This window comes from Vespula vulgaris, chromosome 1 (assembly GCF_905475345.1).
Source record: "Vespula vulgaris chromosome 1, iyVesVulg1.1, whole genome shotgun sequence".
In the NCBI taxonomy this organism is placed as follows: Eukaryota; Metazoa; Arthropoda; class Insecta; order Hymenoptera; family Vespidae; genus Vespula; species Vespula vulgaris.
In genome coordinates, this window is record NC_066586.1 from 15,017,577 (window position 1) to 15,035,781 (window position 18,205).

Sequence of the window (18,205 nt, forward strand, 5' to 3'; positions counted from 1 at the left end):
ATCATCATATCTACATATTTCAGAATTCAAGATATGGATCAGCAGCTTACTTTCTACTGTTTCTCCTATTATCTTTTATATGTTATATTTTATATGTTTTATATTCCATCGCAAGTAAAATCGAGCTAATTTTTATTAAATTAATCTACCTTCAGAAAAGTCTAATCTGGCATATAATTTGTTCTTGCTTTTGTCAAATCTAATACTATTGTTTACACGCTAAATCGATTTTTTAATTACGCGTAAGAAGAGTATTATCTACCGTACTTATATACCAACGCAGTAGACGCATAATTAGTACTATCGCGCTTGTAGTTCATATTTTGTCCGTATCTGTTACTGAAGTCGCTTACGTTACAAACGAAAGTTAGTGAACAAACTTAAAAAAAACGAGTTACAAACATTGTTATTGGAAGAAGATTGAATTGTTGTTATTTCGTATATTGAATGACAAGATATGTGCTAGAATGAAGGTTCTTGTTATTTATAGTGATATTGAGTAGTTGTACATTAGATTCATTTTATTTAGAAGTAATTCATTTATTTAGGGGTAAATACTAGAGGTGAAACGCTGTTTTCTTGATTAATTATTTCAGATATATAAATCAAATCAAATGTAAATATTAGGAAGACTAAAAAATTGACATATATTGGCAGGTTACGAAGTAAAAAAGAGGATTATAACTTTGTAATACCTCTGCTGTCTTATTTATTTTACAAAAAATTATAAAATACATCATAACAAATATATCGTAAAATATCGTTTATATATATAATTTAAACATTTAAGAATGTGCTCAAGAGAAATCAAGAATTTAAAATATAGTATGCATAATATGGATCTATAGCCATAAAATTCTCATTAATATAATAATTAATTTGATAAGTTAATTCATATACTAACATTGTTATTAATGATCTAAAAACAGGTTTTTTATAACACAAATATAATTCGAAACCTTTTCTAATACATAACTTCTTAGCATCTTTTCTATATTCTGAAATAACTATATTAACGCGATTATATCCTTGCATAATGCTGAACTCCAGAGCTACATTTAATAGAAAAGATCCTATGCTTTTTTTTCTATAGTCTTTATGAACATATAATCTCTTTATCCAAGCACCATTTGGTATTCTATTGTTTTTACACAATGCAATAGTACCTACAATTTTTTTAATATATGAAGATATATCAATATCAGAATAATTGAATTCTTCTTCTGTCATGAGTATATATTCTTGATCTTGTTGAGAATAATTCAGTGAATTTTTTTCATATACTTCTGCTACCCAAAAGCATGAAGAATTATTTGACATGTAAATCCTGTTTACAAAAAAAAAATATGTATTTTCATTTTAAAATCGCGATCTTAAGTAAGTTATAAGAAGGAACAAACGAAATAAAATAAAACAAAGAAAATAACAAAAGAATGCAATACCGTGGAATATTAGAAACTTCTTTTTGAATTTCATTGGCTTTATTCAAAAACTTTGCATATAGTGTAATATATATTATACTTGCCACAATAGGCATAACCAAAAGTGAATGAATAAGAGGAACTCCAAATAAAATCAATATAATTACAATCATAAAAATTGGTATTTCAAAAGTAATTCCTCTTACTAAAATTTCGTTGTAAGTTGGATTTATCAAAGACATCACACCATTCTTAAGTAATTTTTTGCAAAACGATTCATCTTCTTGTTTATAACTTCGAAAAACTACAAAACAATTCATATCAAACAACCAAATATTACACATTAAGTAGCAATAGGTATCAATCACTCTAGGGTGACCTCGTATAATAAGATATTGTTTGTACATTTATAACGTTTGTATTTCAAACGAAAATATTTTCAATGTAAAATTTTCAAGCGGTAAGAAATGGTATTATTCTGAATGAAGAGATGGTATCCGGTTTTACAGTTTCAACGAAATTTCTTATATAAAGATTATTTAATAACGTTTCATTATATTTCTAGAAATATTATGATTAAGTATACTCGAAGCCATTTATAAGTGTTATAAGATTTGCTAAAAAAGAAGATAACCATTAAGATTTTTCAAATGTTTCATTTTCGTCCGGTTGCGTATTCGAAATATCAAATGTTGTCCCTTCAGAGGGCGTTCTTGGACAGATTTGTTTCAAAAGAACAAATGTTTTCCGGTGATATTTCCATTGTTAAAAATTTTTCTGCGATTCTGACAAACGATGATAATACGAATATAATTTCTCAACTAATTCCGTTTAATGTTATCGTGGGAACGTCATAATATTGACTAAATATTGTAACAATAAAGAACTATAAAAATTTATTTTCATTTATATGTAACGCACTGCGATATTTATTATGCGATACACGATAGATCAATCGAAACTTTATATTTCCCACTTTATCGACTGAAATAAGATGGTTCGATTTTGTAATTTAACTAACTTTTACGTAGACGGCGTTGTGTGCGATGCTGTTATGCCAAGCATGATGAATGTCCAGCTTAGATAATAGATAATAATCATGGTCGTTAGCAACTGTCGATGGTGCATGTGAATTATAAAATATGATAATTTTTCTGAGTAACTTAAACATTATCTACAGTTTCTAAGGCATTTAAATTATGTTTATTATTTTTAATAATTCTTTTTATTATTTATATATTCTTACATAGATAATTTTTTACAGGTTTTATTCTAAACGCTTATAAACTTAAACCCCGTTCATTGAACGATCCGAGTTAAAAGAGACGAGTCATGAACATATTGTTATATTAAAACAGTTGAATTATTATAATTCGTATAATAATTGAGTAAAAATGTGTCCGTTAAAATGGAGTTTACATGTATTCTTGTTATGCACAGTAATATTGAGCAGCTGTGTGTTAGACTCATTTTGTTTAGAAGTGATGTATGCAGTAAATGCTGGAGGCGAAGCGCACATTGATAGTTACAGAATTCGCTATGCTAGAGATCCTTTAATGGGAAAAGTTGGTACTGCTTCTGATTATGGCAAACAATTACTTATCGGACGTATCAATAGCGCAGATCAAATATTATATCAGACGGAACGTTATCACCATAGTACTTTTGGATATGATATACCTATAAATGAAGACGGAGAATATGTTATGATCTTAAAGTTTTGTGAAGTCTACTTTAATTCCCCAAACATGAAGGTATGAAGGATTTGTTTATTACGTATCTATAATTGTAAATATAAGATATATTTAATAATCAATGGTATTTTAATTATATTATTTTGTCAGGTATTTGATGTAGTATTAAATGGAGATCATACAGTCGTCACTGATTTGGATATTTTCGAAAGAGTTGGCAGAGGTATTGCGCATGACGAATATATTCCATTCAAAGTGCAAGATGGTAAACTAATATACAATGACGAAGAATCTGATATATTGGCAGGAAAAATAAGGGTTGAATTTATAAAAGTAATATGCCTATCTATCGCGAGTGTAAATGTTTTTAGACTAAACTATAATAAATATTTCTAATCAAAAATAATCTTTCTAGGGTTATAGAGACAATCCTAAAATAAACGCGATTGCAGTTATTAGAGGAAAAACAGAAGGTGAGTTTCTACATACATAGACCTCTGTAATTCATACGAAAAAAAAAAGATAACTTTATCTTGATGCTCATTTAATATACTATGTATGCTTTAGATATTCCTCAGTTAGGTCCAATTCCTCAAGAACCTGAAGAATATCATAATATACAAGAGGACGAAGAAGAATCAACGGTTCGTAGTAGGCATACAAGTGGACCTCGTACTCCAGATCCTTATTCCATTGATGATTCTTCTTTAATGCTACCTGTCTTTATAGCGATAGGAGCGTTCATACCTCTTCTATTTTGTTTATGCAGATTGTAATTTCTCGGTTACAAATATGCACCGAAACATAATGTACTTAATATTGACGATGTTCTCAACTGCCTACGTTACTTTAATGTACAAAAAAATACGTAAATGAATGGAAGGTAGCAATGCACGTTCCTTTCTACTTTGCGTTATAATGTTAGATTTAAGATACAAATATTTATTACTAATTTATATAGATGAGCACATATATGTGTACGTGTACGTTTTTTTTTTTGTCAATAGAATTATTGATTTAATCAATAGAAACGTACGAGACTTCAACGAGGTCATGGATCTATGAAACTATATTTTATGTTTTTCAATTTTTCTTATTTTTACAAAATGTGTAAAATGTAATTTTATATTTCGTTAATTTCACCTCGCACATATACGCAGCGTAATCGATAGCTTTAGATATTAAAAGCTTGTAGCGCATAATAGATTAAATGTAAAACTAAGTTATAAACGTAAATCAAGCCAAAACAAAGTTTAGTCGATAGCCCATATTAAATATACCAAAGGATAAATCTTTAATCTTTGGAAAATGAAAGCAAATAAAGCTGTTACTATTACAACATTCAATTGTCATAATTTTCATTCGTCGTTCATTTTTATTCATGTTGAACATTCATTTGTTATTATTTCATCGTTTGAATAATTATCTTTGTTTTATACACCGGAGAACAAAGTCCGTTGTTTGGTAATTATTAATATCACATATAAGTACATTATTGTCAGTTCGCTATCATAGACTAAATGAAGATTAGAATTTATCTGATATTAAAATCTTCGATCATATTTTCGATCTCAAAAAGAAGACCTTTGTCATGAAGATCACGATTACAAAAGTATATATATCCATTCGTACGTAAAAAAGAAAAGTATCTCAGATTTTTTTCTTGGTCGAGAAAAGAAAGACTATCTTTGTAACGAGGATAGATTCGCATATCTTATTGCAATACTCTCGGAGTCTAATGTAAAGCAAACTTGCTTTCTCGACGATCGAGCGTTAAGAGTCCCCCTGCGATCGTCGTCCAATCGCCAACGGCAATCGGGATACACGTCGGTACAAGTGCCAACTTCCGCAAATTCACGGTACTGCAAAGTATCATTCGCTTATCAAACGGTGCTTTTAAAATGCCGTTGTATATCGATCATGCCGCGGACCGCGATCAACAAAAGGGGAAGACTTGCAACAAATTCAATTGGTCGTCGGGCCACTTCGAAGGATTTTGTAGGTGTGCTACACATACGTGTGAACACGTACGTGAAGCTCGTACGGTTCCTTAATGGGAATAAGCTCATTCATCCCATGAAACGGAAGATCACGTGACTACCGATCGTCTAGGTCTTTGATGTATGGTCATCACTGGCAATTAGTTGTCAATTCAAGGCCGTACTTATAGCTTGGAAGACCCAACGTCATAGCCTCGAGTACCACCGTATTATATTGTTCCCTACCTTGAGAAAAAAAAAGAAAGAAAGAAAGAAATCTATTCTGATCGTTAAATCAAATAGATTTCCCAGCTAATGATGTATTTAAGATCTTAATATTGTATTAAAAGCGTCTTGGATTTTTGATCACTCCACGTATGTATACATACGTAAACGTATACTCAGAATACATTTGAAATCCTTATTACACTTGCAGACTAATTATCACGTTTCGTATTACGATATATAAAGATGATAGAATAGAAGATTGTATGTTACGATAAATAACAACAAAGTACTTAATGCCATTAATCCCGATTAAATTACATCAGTTTCGATGTAATATTTATATTAAGATGAAGAAAAAGTATAGCGCGGGTGATAAGCGAGCAATATTTTTTATCTTTTATATTTGATATATGATTTATTTTTTTGATTAGACGACACGACTGCGTTCGTACAACGTTGAGTGGTGCACTTAATACATATAGCTGCGTGTCCGTTAAGTGCGAACGTCAACTCGAATTCATGCATATACAACACATCTCTCTCTCTCTTTCTCTCTTTCGCTCTCTTTCCCCCAAGGGGGACGGCTTTATTAAAATCACAGACAGCAGAGTTATGATAGGGAACACGACTGGCCAGAAATAAAATATACAAGAGTCAAAAACTTTGACATAATGTGTTAAATATAGATATTATTTTTATATCATTATTTCTTCTTCGATAATGATTATCATTCGAAAAAAAAAAAACAAATTTATAAATTTCTCCAATTTCATCATACTTTGCATAATTCGTATATTATCTTATATTTTAATAACTTTTGCATGATTATATTATACGATAACCATATCTTGCATATGATAATACGCGAGACACACTTCGAAAACATTTTCTATATAAACCGACCGGTCAATCTCAACTCGTTGGTCCAATTTGCTAATGCGCTACGTTAATTGCCTAGTTGAAGTAGTTAGTTAAATTAGCGAGACCGACGAACTCTCGTATATTGTATATTAATATTATATGCTAAATGGAGAATCGATTTTTCCGGATTTTCGTGATCACGAGATGTGTAGATCTTTTTCTGTGTTTATTCGAATTATCGGTGGAAAGAGAAAAATGTAAGTTTTAGATCAGTAATAATCACGCGATAATGTCGAATTTGTCCATGACGTCTAATTTTCGTTAGTTTTATGAGTAAAGAAAGAAAAATAGAAAAATGTATACACACCCACACATACACATATATAAACGAATTTGTTACTAACGATAAATATCGATTCAAAGCATAGCCTATCGACGATAATCCACGGAATACCCTTTCTGTCAGATCATTGTAGATTGAACAACTTTGATGTATGTGCGTCTACGTATATGTGTATATGTACATGCGTTCGTTGACGTACATACAGTATATATATACATACATATATATGTATATACAGTATAGATAGAGTGAGATATATGTGATCGACAAAGAGAGAGAGAATGATCGAGCGAACGATAAAGACACAAGGGGTCGATCCCCCCTCGCATAAGAGTCGTTATAAAAGCAGCGGATGGTCAATCTCGACGTCTTATTGCTAACGCGACTACCACCTCGCAACAGGAAAGAAGACAACAATTCTAAGTTCGATAGTAAAAAAAGAGGAAACAGAAGAAGAAGAAAGTAAAAGAGAGAAAAGAAAGAAGAGATAAATCAATAATTTAATTAATTAATTAAATAAAAAAGAAAAGAAGAAAGATGGTGCAGATCGTTGGAAGGTATCAATACGTCTCCGCAGAAAATTTCGAGGAATATCTCCAAGCTATTGGACAATATGAAACGGCGAAACCTTTTTTGAATAGCCAACCGATCATCGAAATCTCTCAAAATGGTGACCAATGGTCAGTCGCTATTGAGAGCAATGGCAAAACTGCTCTGACAACTTTCAAATTAGGAGAGGAATACGAAGAGAACATGCCATCTTTTAGTGGTACCCTCAAGGTCAGTCATCTTCATCATATTCTTCTTCTTACTCATTTTAACATTCTGCTTTCTTCGTGATCCCTATTCCGATTGAACTTAATAATCTTGTTTACTTTGTATAATTCTGAAAAGAATTAATAAAACTGGTAAAATGTTGCGTTAGTAATTATCAAAACTTGTATATATATTCATATATATTTATATGTATATATATGTATGTATATAGAGTGAGGGGAACTTAAGTATCCGCACACTAGTAATGTATCTTCATAGATTTACTATACATATTATATATATATATATATATATATATATATATATATATAATTATTCTTTATTTTAAAGTAGTGTTTTTAATACTACTTAATATACGTATAGAAAAAATTTATTTGTAACTCGGCTGAAAATTAATTTTATTAATCGAACGATTAATAAAACGTCGAATTTTTCTTTTAGAGTATTACTACTAAAGATGGTGATAAATTTATAACGGAAACTAAATTGGCTTCGGGTGTAAAAAGCGTTCGTGTTTATGAAATTACGGATACCGGCATGACCGTCGTGAGTATTCCATTATATTATAATATATACTTTTTTTCGGTTTTAGTCCGATCGATCTAAAATTCGTATGTGTGTGTTTGTGTATGATGGAGAGAGAGAGAGAGAGAGAGAGAGAGAGAGAGAGAGAGAAAATATAAAATGTAATTTGAGGTGATAACAATAAGATAAAAAGAAATCATTGTTTTATCATTTTCAGCATTTAACGGAGAGCAATACAGGAGTGAAAGCAACGCGTACATATAAGAGACTTTAAAATGTGTTATTTCAACAATTTAGTTTGAATGAAATATAAAATAACTTTTTATTAACATAATGAATAAAATGACTTCGTAAGACTTTTATCGTTTTGTTTTATTTCATTTTGTCTTTATTTAAGAACTCCTTTAAATATCCATATCGAAAATTTTTCTAAGATTATCTCGAATAATTGATTGTTAACGTTCGATTAATTAATAAAAAATAATTTTTATATCTTCGATATCATCGTCGATCTATTTACTTAATCTTGCTGAATATGGATTATTCTTTCTTCTATAGCCTATTTGTTTAAATTAAACAGCGATTGTTCCGAAGACTTGTTCAAAATTTTATCGATCGATGATGTTCTTTCTGTACATATTTCTTATACGTAGGAAAAAATCAATAAAAAAGAATAAATAATTTACTGGTAAATGAATCAGTGTTGCTTATTTCGGTTAGACAATGCTATTCTCAGTATCATCGTATGACAATCACGGAGAACATAATAGTGAGTGCAAGAAAAATATATATATAAGGACATTGGAACGAACAATAAAGTAAAAGAATAAATATTGTATTTTAATAATTAAACACGTATAATCTAACACGCACTAAGTGTAAGTGCTAACTGTATCAATAAGATACACTTGTTATTTTGTAGATCAATTATTTGAAAGTAAGCTATCAGATAATTGAATCGATAACTCGTCAAAATAAAAATTCATATCTTATCATAATTATAATAGTACTTTTATATATCAATCTAAATGTATTGAACCACGTTAATATTAAAAAAAATATATTACATTAAATAAAAATATATCAATTTGATAATTAATATTAAGAAAATAAATATAAATTAAGTAATATAATAATTTTGTCGTTTATTAGCTTCAATGTGCATTGAGTTGATAAATATAAAATACGATACTAAAAAATAATTAAAAAATAAATATGCATCCAAGGAAAAGTGTTAAATTTTCACATAGAATATATATTGGTTCTTTAATTTGAGGATTCTAAATAACTTGAAAACAACGAATGTTTAACACGTTGACGCTGGCATAATTTGTATTTTATTGCATCGTACAGCTTTTCATAAATATCAGCTGCCAATCAGACTTTTTATTACTAGTAAAGCCGGCATCTAAAACTATATTGTGATGAGTCACCGGTAGTATACGCCGCCAGATGAGCTTATTCCGTTTGAGTCAACGGTAGTACACATCAAAGTCAACGTGTTAAAAAGGAAGTTATAAACAGAAGTTGTTTGGTTTTGGAGGCCAAATGTAATAGTAAATATTTATTCACGACGGGGACATTTTCAAGATTATTTCAAATGTGATATTTGTGACAGCATTTTATTTTAGGCTAAAAAAAGAAAAGAAAAGAAAAGAAAAGAAAAGAAAAAAAAGAAATAATTTTTGTTTAAAACATTTTTTCTTTCAACTCCTAGATTCTACAATCAATGTTTAGGCAAAAAGTTATGACAGGTAGAAGTATAAAATATGACAGGACAAGATAGAATGAGAAAGTACAAGATAAAATAGCATCGAATAGGATCGAATCGAATTGGGCTGAATAGAATCGACAAAGATCGAATGGAAAAAAATCGAAGAAAATTGATTAAAATCGATAAGATCGGTCAAATAGGATCGGATTGGAAACTGCAGAATCGAATAGGATCAAAAAAGATGGATTTGGATCGAATTCGAATGAATATTACCGAATAGAGTCAAATTCGATCGGACCGGATCGAATAGGGTCGAATAGATCTCCATTGTTAGAATAGAAGAACTCTGAGCTTCGTCTGGGACGCGACATAATTCGATCCCATTCGTTCATATTTGATCCTATTTGGTCCTATTAGATCCTATTAAATCCCGTTCAATCTTACTCGATCTTATTCGAACCTGATCGGTCCTATACGATTTTATTCGATCCAATTCGAACGTATTCAATCCAGACGAATTTCATTCCGTCGAATTTGGTCCACTTTCATCATGTTCCATCTTATTCGATCCAGTTACTTTATTCGGTCCAATTTGGTCCTATTAATTTCTTAATTTCTTACTTAATCTCAAATATATTTGGTCCTTTTTCGATCCAATTCGATCCTATTCGGTTTATTTCGATCTTATTCGATCCAGTTCACTCTTACTTGGTTCTTTTCAGTCCTATTTGATTCTATTTGATCTTATTCGATCATATTTGGTTCTATCCTTAGTTTTTATTTTAGTTTTCTTTTTGTGTCAAATAAAATGTTACAAATATTATAACTTGTCATTGAAAAAAGTAAAATTAATTTATATTTGATTTCCAACTTTTTTTTGAAACTTTCTTTTCAAAGATGCGTTGTTTAATATATTTTGATGTCTCAATTTAAAAACTCACCCTGTATATATATATATATATATATATATATATATAAATAGATCATCTTATCCAATTTATAATAATTCTCTATTGTTTTTCTAATAATCTAAATGTACCTGATTAGCTAATACTAAAAACGATATTGAAATACAACAAAAGAATAAATATGTAACGAGATTAAATTGGTGAATTTTCATAAGATAAATCATCTTATCCTAATTATAGTAATTCTCTCATTTACGTCTAAATGTCTATCGTTTTGGTCAATATTAAATACAATGTTAAGAAATTATTAAAAAAAATGTACCTAGATCAAAATAATATATCTTCATAGAATAGATCTCATCTTAATATAATTACAATAATTCTCTCTATTAGCCTAAATGTGTATTAAGTTGGTCAATATTAGACATATAGCTAATTGTAAATAATAAAAAGAAAAACTGATGAAACTTTATAGGATAGATCATTCAAATAGATTACAAAAATTCAAACGCAATGACGTCTTTTATTTGAATACTAGTTTCTCAGAAAAAGCTTGAATAAGCCTGACAAATAGGCGTACATATAAAGACTTGAAATATCACGCATTCGTAACTTAACAATAAACGATAATTATACTTTTCGATGAAGCTAAGGATAATGCTCGCTAAGGATTCCATCTTTTTTACTTCTTACTTGCTACGCGTAAAACATTAACCCCTTGCCTTATAATATCGAACGAGACTCATGATACGAATTTTCCTACCATTTTTCTTTTTTTCTTTTTTTGTTTTTGTTTTTTTTTTTCTTTTACTTTTTCAATTGAAATTTATCAATATAGTAAGTAGTTGACTTATGTTGATATATTTATGATTTTTTTTTCTTTTTTTTTTCTTTTTTTTTTTTTTTTGATGATTCACAGGTAGAAACACTATGAATTGTAAAATTTACAGAAAAGTTATCAAAAAAATATTTCAAATCGATAAAAAAGAAAATAAATAAATAAATAAATAATAATAATAATTGATAAACATAAGAAAACAAATTTGATATCAGTTTTATCCGTTGAAGTTCTATACCTTTGATTTATAGGTGTGATTATTAAACATGATTTTGGATGAATTTCATTCAAATTGTTTATAATTGTATCTTTTTAATTTCTTAACTATAGAAAGTACCTTGTTTTTATGCTCAATTAATATTTATTTCAGACCAATAAAATATTCTGTCTCTGTTCCGATAAAAATGTTCCAGGTAATAATTCGGTAAAGTTATATTTATCCTTATTTAACCTTTTCGGTATTATCGGTATTATCATTATCGTTATTATTATTATAATTATTATTATTATTATTATTATTATTATTATTATTAGTATTATTATAATTATTATAATTATCATTATTATATTTATTAACAAAAAAAATAGGAAATTGTATGCAAATCAGTAACACTTGTTAAAAGAAAAGTATTCACATCGAACCGAAGAAATTAATTTGATTAACGTTCTAACATTCATGTCTTACAAATAAATGATAAACTTGTCTTTAATATATTCATTTTATGGGAACACAGAAGCGTTATGGATGAAAATGATAAAACAAATTCGTTCGCATTAACTATCTTACCTTTAAATATAAAGATTAGAAAAGCGAAGAAGGGACTTTTTTTCTTTTTTTTTTGCCGACAATGCAAAATAAAAAAAAAATAATAAAAAAAGAATATGTGAAAGTAAGTTGAGCTATAAATTGGAATGTTAGAAGCAAAGCATTTTTAAAATGGGATTATGAAAAATAATTATTTTTCTCGTTATAAGACAAGACACTGGGGGTTACGTTGAAAAGAGATTAAATGATTCCATGATAATGAAGTATTGAATGACTTATTTAACCGCATGACGAAGAGAATAACATTTTAAACGTGCTATATGTATAATAATGAAATAAAAACTCGTGTACCAATAGGGCTTGACAAAAGCAAGTAAAAAGATAACAAAAGAAAAAAAGAAAGAGCTGATCAACAGCCACAAACAATACACGACTGTTAATTGTGCGTCATCGATCGTTAAAAGTATTTAAAAAAAGAAAAGAAAAGAAAAGAAAAGAAAAAGGTAAAGAAAAGAAAAGAAAAAAAAGAGAGAAAAGAAAAGAAAAAAAAAGAGAGAAAAGAAATAAAAAATTAGTAGGGAGCTCTTGAGAGTTTCGTATGTATGTAAGTAAAGATATATCTTGTTAAACGATATTCGACTGGTGTGTGACTTCGTACTGTTTGGATTTATTTAATAATATATATGGTATCACAATAAATCATAAAGGTGCTGTACACAGATGAATAGTACGTGTGTGTGTTTCTGTGTGTGTGTGTGTGTAATACGATGACAAAGCTATATAATAATATTATTTCTCTCCTTCTTAGTGTACTCTCAACTCTTCTCTCTTCAGAAATAGGAACAAACAAAAATAAATATATGCGTTTCTTTTTCATAAAATACGACGACTAATCTTTATCAATTATATAATGCACATATAAAATTAAAAAATATAAAAAAACCGTCCGGTCTCGTTATATACGTTAAGAGCAATAATATGCTGGCGACTTATTCGATATCGTCGATTTTATTAGCGTATGAAAGTGCGATGCGTAAGCTTCTCCTTCGTCTTCTTTTTTTGCCATTATTAAATATACGACAATGTTTTTTTCTCTTGGCTATATTCTTCGTAGGACATAGAGTCTGCTGTGAACTACGGGGCCATTTACGAGCACCAGATGACTTTTCGCAATCTTAGACCACGGGATAATTACGATAAATCACTTCGAGAAACACATCCGATTATTTACACAACAAAATTATTCAGAATCTTTCTTTCTCTTTCTCTCTCTCTCTCTCTCTCTCTCTCTCTCTCTCTCTCTCTCTGTCTCGCCCTTTCACTCTATCTCTCTATCATTCGAACATTCATACATATCACGCTCGCACATCTTTCCCGTTTTGCTCTCTCTTATTTTCTCTGCCTATCTGTCTGTCTTTCTTTCTCTCTCTTTCTCTCTCGTCCTTTTCATTCTTCCGTTTATTTTTTTTTTTTGTATCTTTTATTTATTTTTTTTTTTTTTAGTTTTTCTTCTTCATCGATTTAGATATCTAATTGGATAATCATTTGCGGCACACAACCGAAACAGTCGAAAGCTAAGAGTATGCAGTAAAATTTGTTTGTTGCATGTCGTTTCTTTGTCACAAGATTAAAACAGATCCAAGTGTGGGATATTTTTTGTTTCATTTTGTTTTTTTCCTTCTCACTCCGTATAAGTGTGTTATGTAACGTGTACGTGTGTGTGTGTACGTATATATAATATACATATATATATATATGTGCGCATATATATATACATATACATATATATTAGCTTGATATTTATGTAAGTAGAGTAAAAACTTCTCCCTTCGATACATGTTCCCTAAAACGCTACCAGAGGACGATGTGGATCTCGTTTAAATCCTTCTCGTGAAAATAAAATATAAAAAAAAAAAGAATTATTAGTATGTAACGATTACGATCCGCATAATTTTAAAAGGGTTCGGGCTCGTATTATGATAATCTGCGGATCCATACAAGATATGCTCTTTTATGGTCGAGCCATTCAATCGGCACTCGAAATCAACTGGTTATCGGTGTGTGCGACTACAGGCGACAAATCTTTTTTAGGTACGTCATCCTCATTTTTACTATTTGTTGTTATTATTGTTGTTGCAGTTTTGGTGATTTCAACGTTATCCGCCGTTCCATTTTGCATTACTTTCACTTTAGTCGTCGACGAAGATTTAGTAGTAGTAGCACCCGACGAATGTCCAGACGCAACTTTCGATGTAACCTTCTTCACTGGCGAATGTGCTGCTGTCGTGCTAGTAGATTTTTGGCTCGACAAACGTTTCGTGGTCGAGGTGATGGTATTAGCGTTAAGGATAGTAGTAGCAGACATAGAAGAACGCGTCGTAGTTTTGGACATCGGAGAACTCGTAGTACGAGCCATAGAGATTTGCTTGTTAGCAGTCTCCTTGATTTGCTTGTCGATCATCGGTGATTTTGCGAGAGAAGTACGTGTCTTTGCCGTGTTATTACTAGTCGTAGTTGCTTTAGATTTCGTTGCGTTTAATGAACTACTCGCCGCATTTGTACCCGCCGATTTAGCCGGTGATTTAGCTGCTGTTATAGCGGAAGTCGGTCTTGACTTGCCGGTCGTTGATAATGCTGTTGTCGTCGTTGCCGTCGTCGTACTGGACGATGTTCGCGAACCCGTCGTAGTTTTACTTGTGCTAGTTTTGGCCGCGGTTGACGTAGACGTGATAGTCGATTTGGTAGCAGCTTTCGTCACTGTTGTCTTACTGAGAGATTTAACGTCGCCATTGAGGATAGATTTCTTTTCTACCGTGCTAGTAGTAGTACTTCTCGCTGAAGCTGATGCAGGCTTCGACTTCGTAAGGGCACTGCTTGGACGCGCAGCAGTCTTTGTCGTTGACGTTGCTGTTGTCGATGTTTTACTAGCCGATACAGTCTTTGTCGCACTTGATTTTGCTGTATTAGTAGAAGTTTGAGACTTAGTGGCAGTAGTATCGAGATGTTTAGGACGAGCTGCCGCAGTTCCGGCCGGTTTTTTCGTTGTTGTCGCTGAAGTCGTTGGTCTTGTTGTCGAAGAGACAGTCTTCGAAGGTGAAGTTGGGGTAGACTTTGGTGCCGCAGCCTTAGTACTTGCGCTGCTACCAGGCTTCATTGATTTCGTCGTAGGCTTTGCTTTGGCTTTATTACTCGTGCTCGTAGCCGCTACTGTCGTAACTAATCCTGCTGCTGTAGCAGCCGCAGCTGCAGCCACGATACCTTCTGTCGCGACTACAGCGACTGCTGGTTGTTCCACAGCTGCTTCTCCTTCGATCTTTTGCGATTCCTCTACTTTAACAGGTTCGGTAACCTCCTGTTTTTCTATATCCTGTGTTACCGATACATCTTCAGAAATGTCTATAGTTTTGGCAGTATCCGCGGTCTCTGCGATTTCTGCAGTACCTACGATTTCTGTAGCATCTGCGATTAGTGCTGTCTCTGTGATTTCTCCAGTACCTGCGATTTCTGCAGTACCTGCGATTTCTGCAGTACCTGCGATCTCTGTAGTTCCTGCGACTTCTGCAGTATCTATAATTCCCATGGTGGTAGTATCTATAGGCTTCGTAATTTCTATAATTTTCTCGGAGACCTCGCTTTCTACGATGTCCGTAGAAACGACAGTTTTTTCAGTATCTGTAGGCGTGGATATTTCTGTAGTTTCTACAGGTGTTACTAGTTCGAAAGCGTCCGAAGCTTTTTCAATTTCAACGTTTTCTACGGGTGTCACGAGTTCTGTAGACTTTGAAAATTCCGTCAATTCTGTAGTACCAACTGACCGTGTTGTTTCCGCAACCTGTACAATTTCTACATCTTCCTTAGCTTCTAATCCTTCCTCCTCTTCCTCTCCTTCTTCTTTCGTATCCAAAAGTAATTTTTCCTCGACAGCTTCTTGTGCAACGGGCTCCTTATGTTCAAGAATATCTTCTTTCGTTATCTTATCTTCGACGAGTGGAGCCGTTTCGGTCATTGGAGATTCCTCGGGTGTAATATTTTCAGGTTCCAACTGTTTTTCCAAACCCGTAAATTCTTGTATCGATTCTGACAAATTTAACGCGACCGTTCCGTTGATCTTTTCAAATTCATTAACGTTGATTTCTATTTTGTCAGTAGGTTTCGTCTCCGAGGAATCTTCCAATTTCAGATGAATATCTTGACTTAAATCGATATGCTTGTTCGTATCAAAAAAGCATACGGATTCTTCCATAAGTTGTGACGGTTTCTCTACAATATCTTCGAAAGAAGAAGAAGACTTAGGACATTCTTCAGCTTTGCTTTCTTCGATGTGATCTGTTATAGGCACTTCAGTGGTAGTTTCTTTAAGCTCTAACAAATTCTCGATAGGTCGATCATTGGAGATTGGCTCAGAGATAGGAGTTGGTAGAAAACAGGACTCTGGATGTTCTTTTGGAACAGTCTGTGCAATTAGGTCCATTGAGTCGTCTAAAAGCGATGGTTTCGAAGATATATCGGACAATGCTGGTTCTCCAGAAGCGAACAGATCGAAGGAACTCTGATTCGGTTGGTACTCCGAAACGTTTGAATATAAATTGGAAACCATAATAGGACGATCTTTCTCTTCCTTGGCTAACGTAAGATTTTCCATGGAAGCGATTAGATCGTTCTTCAAAGGTTCCGGAGATGTACCTATGAATTCTCTTTCGATCGAAGGCATAGACGGAGAAACTGATCTCAATGATTCGTCAATCGTAGACGACAAAAAGTTATGTTGCTCTTGGGATATCGTATCTTGTAAAATTTCGGATTGAATCAAATCCGTTGCAATTTCGATTGGTTTGTCTACGATAAATTCGCTATCGCTATTCGTGATAATATCGTTGTCTGCCGCGATATTATCCTTTTCATCGTCGATATATTCCGCTTCTTTCGGTGTTTCCACTCGCTCGTTTTCTTTTTCCTTCTCCTTCTCTTTTTCTTCTTCTTCTTCCTGTTTTTCTTCCTCTTTCTCTCGCGTAACAACATGTATCATCTCGTCCTTATTTTCTAACAAAGGAGAAGACTTTTCCTCCTCTTCCTTCGAAAAATCTTGCTCGAATTTGATCGGAGATGACTGACGATGACGTTCCAATTCAACTTGAATAAATTCCGTAGTTTTCGGTTCGTTCGAATCTTCGAACTTTAAGAAAGTAGCATCATCCTTCGACAACAACGACGCTGTTTGAACTTGACTCGACGAGTCTCCATTAGACAACGTATCAAATTCCGTGCGACGTTCTTCTATATCCGTTGATAATATCACTTTCGGAGACTGGGGAGTTTGTCCTTCGGAAGAACAATTTTCATCCTCCAAGTCCCCATCGCTTAAATCGTGAACAGCATTTAAATCGACTTCCTTATTAAAGGCCGCTTTGAAATCGCACGGAGTATAGGACATCGTCATTGGATTGTCTCTGTTATAAATGTCACAGTCGGAATCGCCAAAGGATTCTTCCATCGTGGAAATTTCAGTTTTATGCAAATCGGTAGTCGTTGTACATAGAAAGCTCATTGTTTCATCTCCGTATTCGGCTTTAGTTGAAGAAATTTCGGATTCGTCTAAACCGGCAGCAACGGCGGCGGCGGATAATGGATTGATTACTTTTTGTTGTTCCGTGTAAAAATCATAATCGAAAGGCGTCGCATGATCGCCATTAGGCGATGAATCTTCCTCTTCGATCTCATGAGGCCTAGCAGATATTTCCTCGTCAAATTCTTTTTGACTCGGTACCTTTATGTCGTCCATCGCTATAGTTTTCAAAGGAGAACCTGCAACGAGACTGTCGTTTATCGTATTGATCTTGATTTGACGCTTAGGCGGCGAGATCGGAATAAATTCGGCCGCGTTAGGATTCAGTTGAAAATCCATATCTTCCTCTTGTTCTTGTTTATCCTCTTCCTCGTCTCCTCCTCCTTCTCCTCCTTCTTTTTCTTCTTTTTCTTCTTCCTTTTCCTCACTATGCTCTTTCTTTTCTTCTTCTCCTTCTCCTTCTTCTACACCGTGCTCTTTCTCTTCTTCCTCTGCTTCTCCCTTTTCAACTTCTTTTTGTTCTTCCTCTTCTTCTTTTTCTAGCTTTACGAATGCAGAGTCAATTTCTCTTTTTTCTTCGACGCTAAT

General features: G+C 32.4%; 4 protein-coding genes across 5 annotated transcripts in view; 2 read left to right on the forward strand and 2 right to left on the reverse strand.

The window, feature by feature from the left end:
• Nucleotides 1-312: 312 nt before the first annotated feature.
• On the forward strand, nucleotides 313-4,456 carry LOC127072836 (malectin-B). Of its 2 annotated transcripts, none has more exons than XM_051013642.1 (5): nucleotides 313-473; nucleotides 2,686-3,175; nucleotides 3,266-3,448; nucleotides 3,531-3,588; nucleotides 3,683-4,456. In XM_051013642.1, the coding sequence occupies exons 2-5, from the start codon at nucleotides 2,816-2,818 to the stop codon at nucleotides 3,889-3,891; spliced, it is 810 nt and encodes a 269-aa protein (XP_050869599.1). In that variant the 5' UTR covers nucleotides 313-473; nucleotides 2,686-2,815; the 3' UTR covers nucleotides 3,892-4,456. The 2 variants fall into 2 exon arrangements, with proteins under 2 accessions (XP_050869599.1, XP_050869589.1); XM_051013632.1 differs by lacking the exon at nucleotides 313-473 and adding an exon at nucleotides 2,453-2,609.
• Nucleotides 466-2,525, reverse strand: LOC127072823 (uncharacterized). The gene is made up of 2 exons (XM_051013596.1): nucleotides 1,443-2,525; nucleotides 466-1,327 (listed from the first exon to the last, which is right to left on the reverse strand). The coding sequence occupies exons 1-2, from the start codon at nucleotides 1,826-1,828 to the stop codon at nucleotides 808-810; spliced, it is 906 nt and encodes a 301-aa protein (XP_050869553.1). The 5' UTR covers nucleotides 1,829-2,525; the 3' UTR covers nucleotides 466-807.
• Nucleotides 4,457-6,884: 2,428 nt separating the features above from the next.
• On the forward strand, nucleotides 6,885-8,190 carry LOC127072887 (fatty acid-binding protein homolog 6-like). The gene is made up of 3 exons (XM_051013726.1): nucleotides 6,885-7,306; nucleotides 7,745-7,849; nucleotides 8,046-8,190. The coding sequence occupies exons 1-3, from the start codon at nucleotides 7,064-7,066 to the stop codon at nucleotides 8,100-8,102; spliced, it is 405 nt and encodes a 134-aa protein (XP_050869683.1). The 5' UTR covers nucleotides 6,885-7,063; the 3' UTR covers nucleotides 8,103-8,190.
• Nucleotides 8,191-10,953: 2,763 nt separating this feature from the next.
• Nucleotides 10,954-18,205, reverse strand: part of LOC127072609 (serine-rich adhesin for platelets-like) — a 59,434-nt gene continuing 52,182 nt past the window's right edge. Inside the window, exon 10 of the mRNA XM_051013142.1 lies at nucleotides 10,954-18,205. Within this exon, the coding sequence (XP_050869099.1) occupies nucleotides 14,081-18,205 (4,125 nt within the window). The 3' untranslated portion in view covers nucleotides 10,954-14,080.

What these genes read in the sequence shown, in the direction of transcription:
- LOC127072836 (XM_051013642.1), top strand. Translation starts at nt 2,816, where the DNA reads ATGTGTCCGTTAAAATGGAGTTTACATGTATTCTTGTTATGCACAGTA. An exon ending in TTAATTCCCCAAACATGAAG is followed by an intron (nt 3,176 to 3,265) that starts GTATGAAGGATT and finishes TTATTTTGTCAG; the next exon opens with GTATTTGATGTAGTATTAAA. An exon ending in TATTAGAGGAAAAACAGAAG is followed by an intron (nt 3,589 to 3,682) that starts GTGAGTTTCTAC and finishes TGTATGCTTTAG; the next exon opens with ATATTCCTCAGTTAGGTCCA.
- LOC127072823 (XM_051013596.1), bottom strand. Translation starts at nt 1,828, where the DNA reads ATGTACAAACAATATCTTATTATACGAGGTCACCCTAGAGTGATTGAT. An exon ending in GAAGTTTCTAATATTCCACG is followed by an intron (nt 1,328 to 1,442) that starts GTATTGCATTCT and finishes TTTTGTAAACAG; the next exon opens with GATTTACATGTCAAATAATT.
- LOC127072887 (XM_051013726.1), top strand. Translation starts at nt 7,064, where the DNA reads ATGGTGCAGATCGTTGGAAGGTATCAATACGTCTCCGCAGAAAATTTC. An exon ending in CTTTTAGTGGTACCCTCAAG is followed by an intron (nt 7,307 to 7,744) that starts GTCAGTCATCTT and finishes TTTTTCTTTTAG; the next exon opens with AGTATTACTACTAAAGATGG. An exon ending in CGGATACCGGCATGACCGTC is followed by an intron (nt 7,850 to 8,045) that starts GTGAGTATTCCA and finishes TATCATTTTCAG; the next exon opens with CATTTAACGGAGAGCAATAC.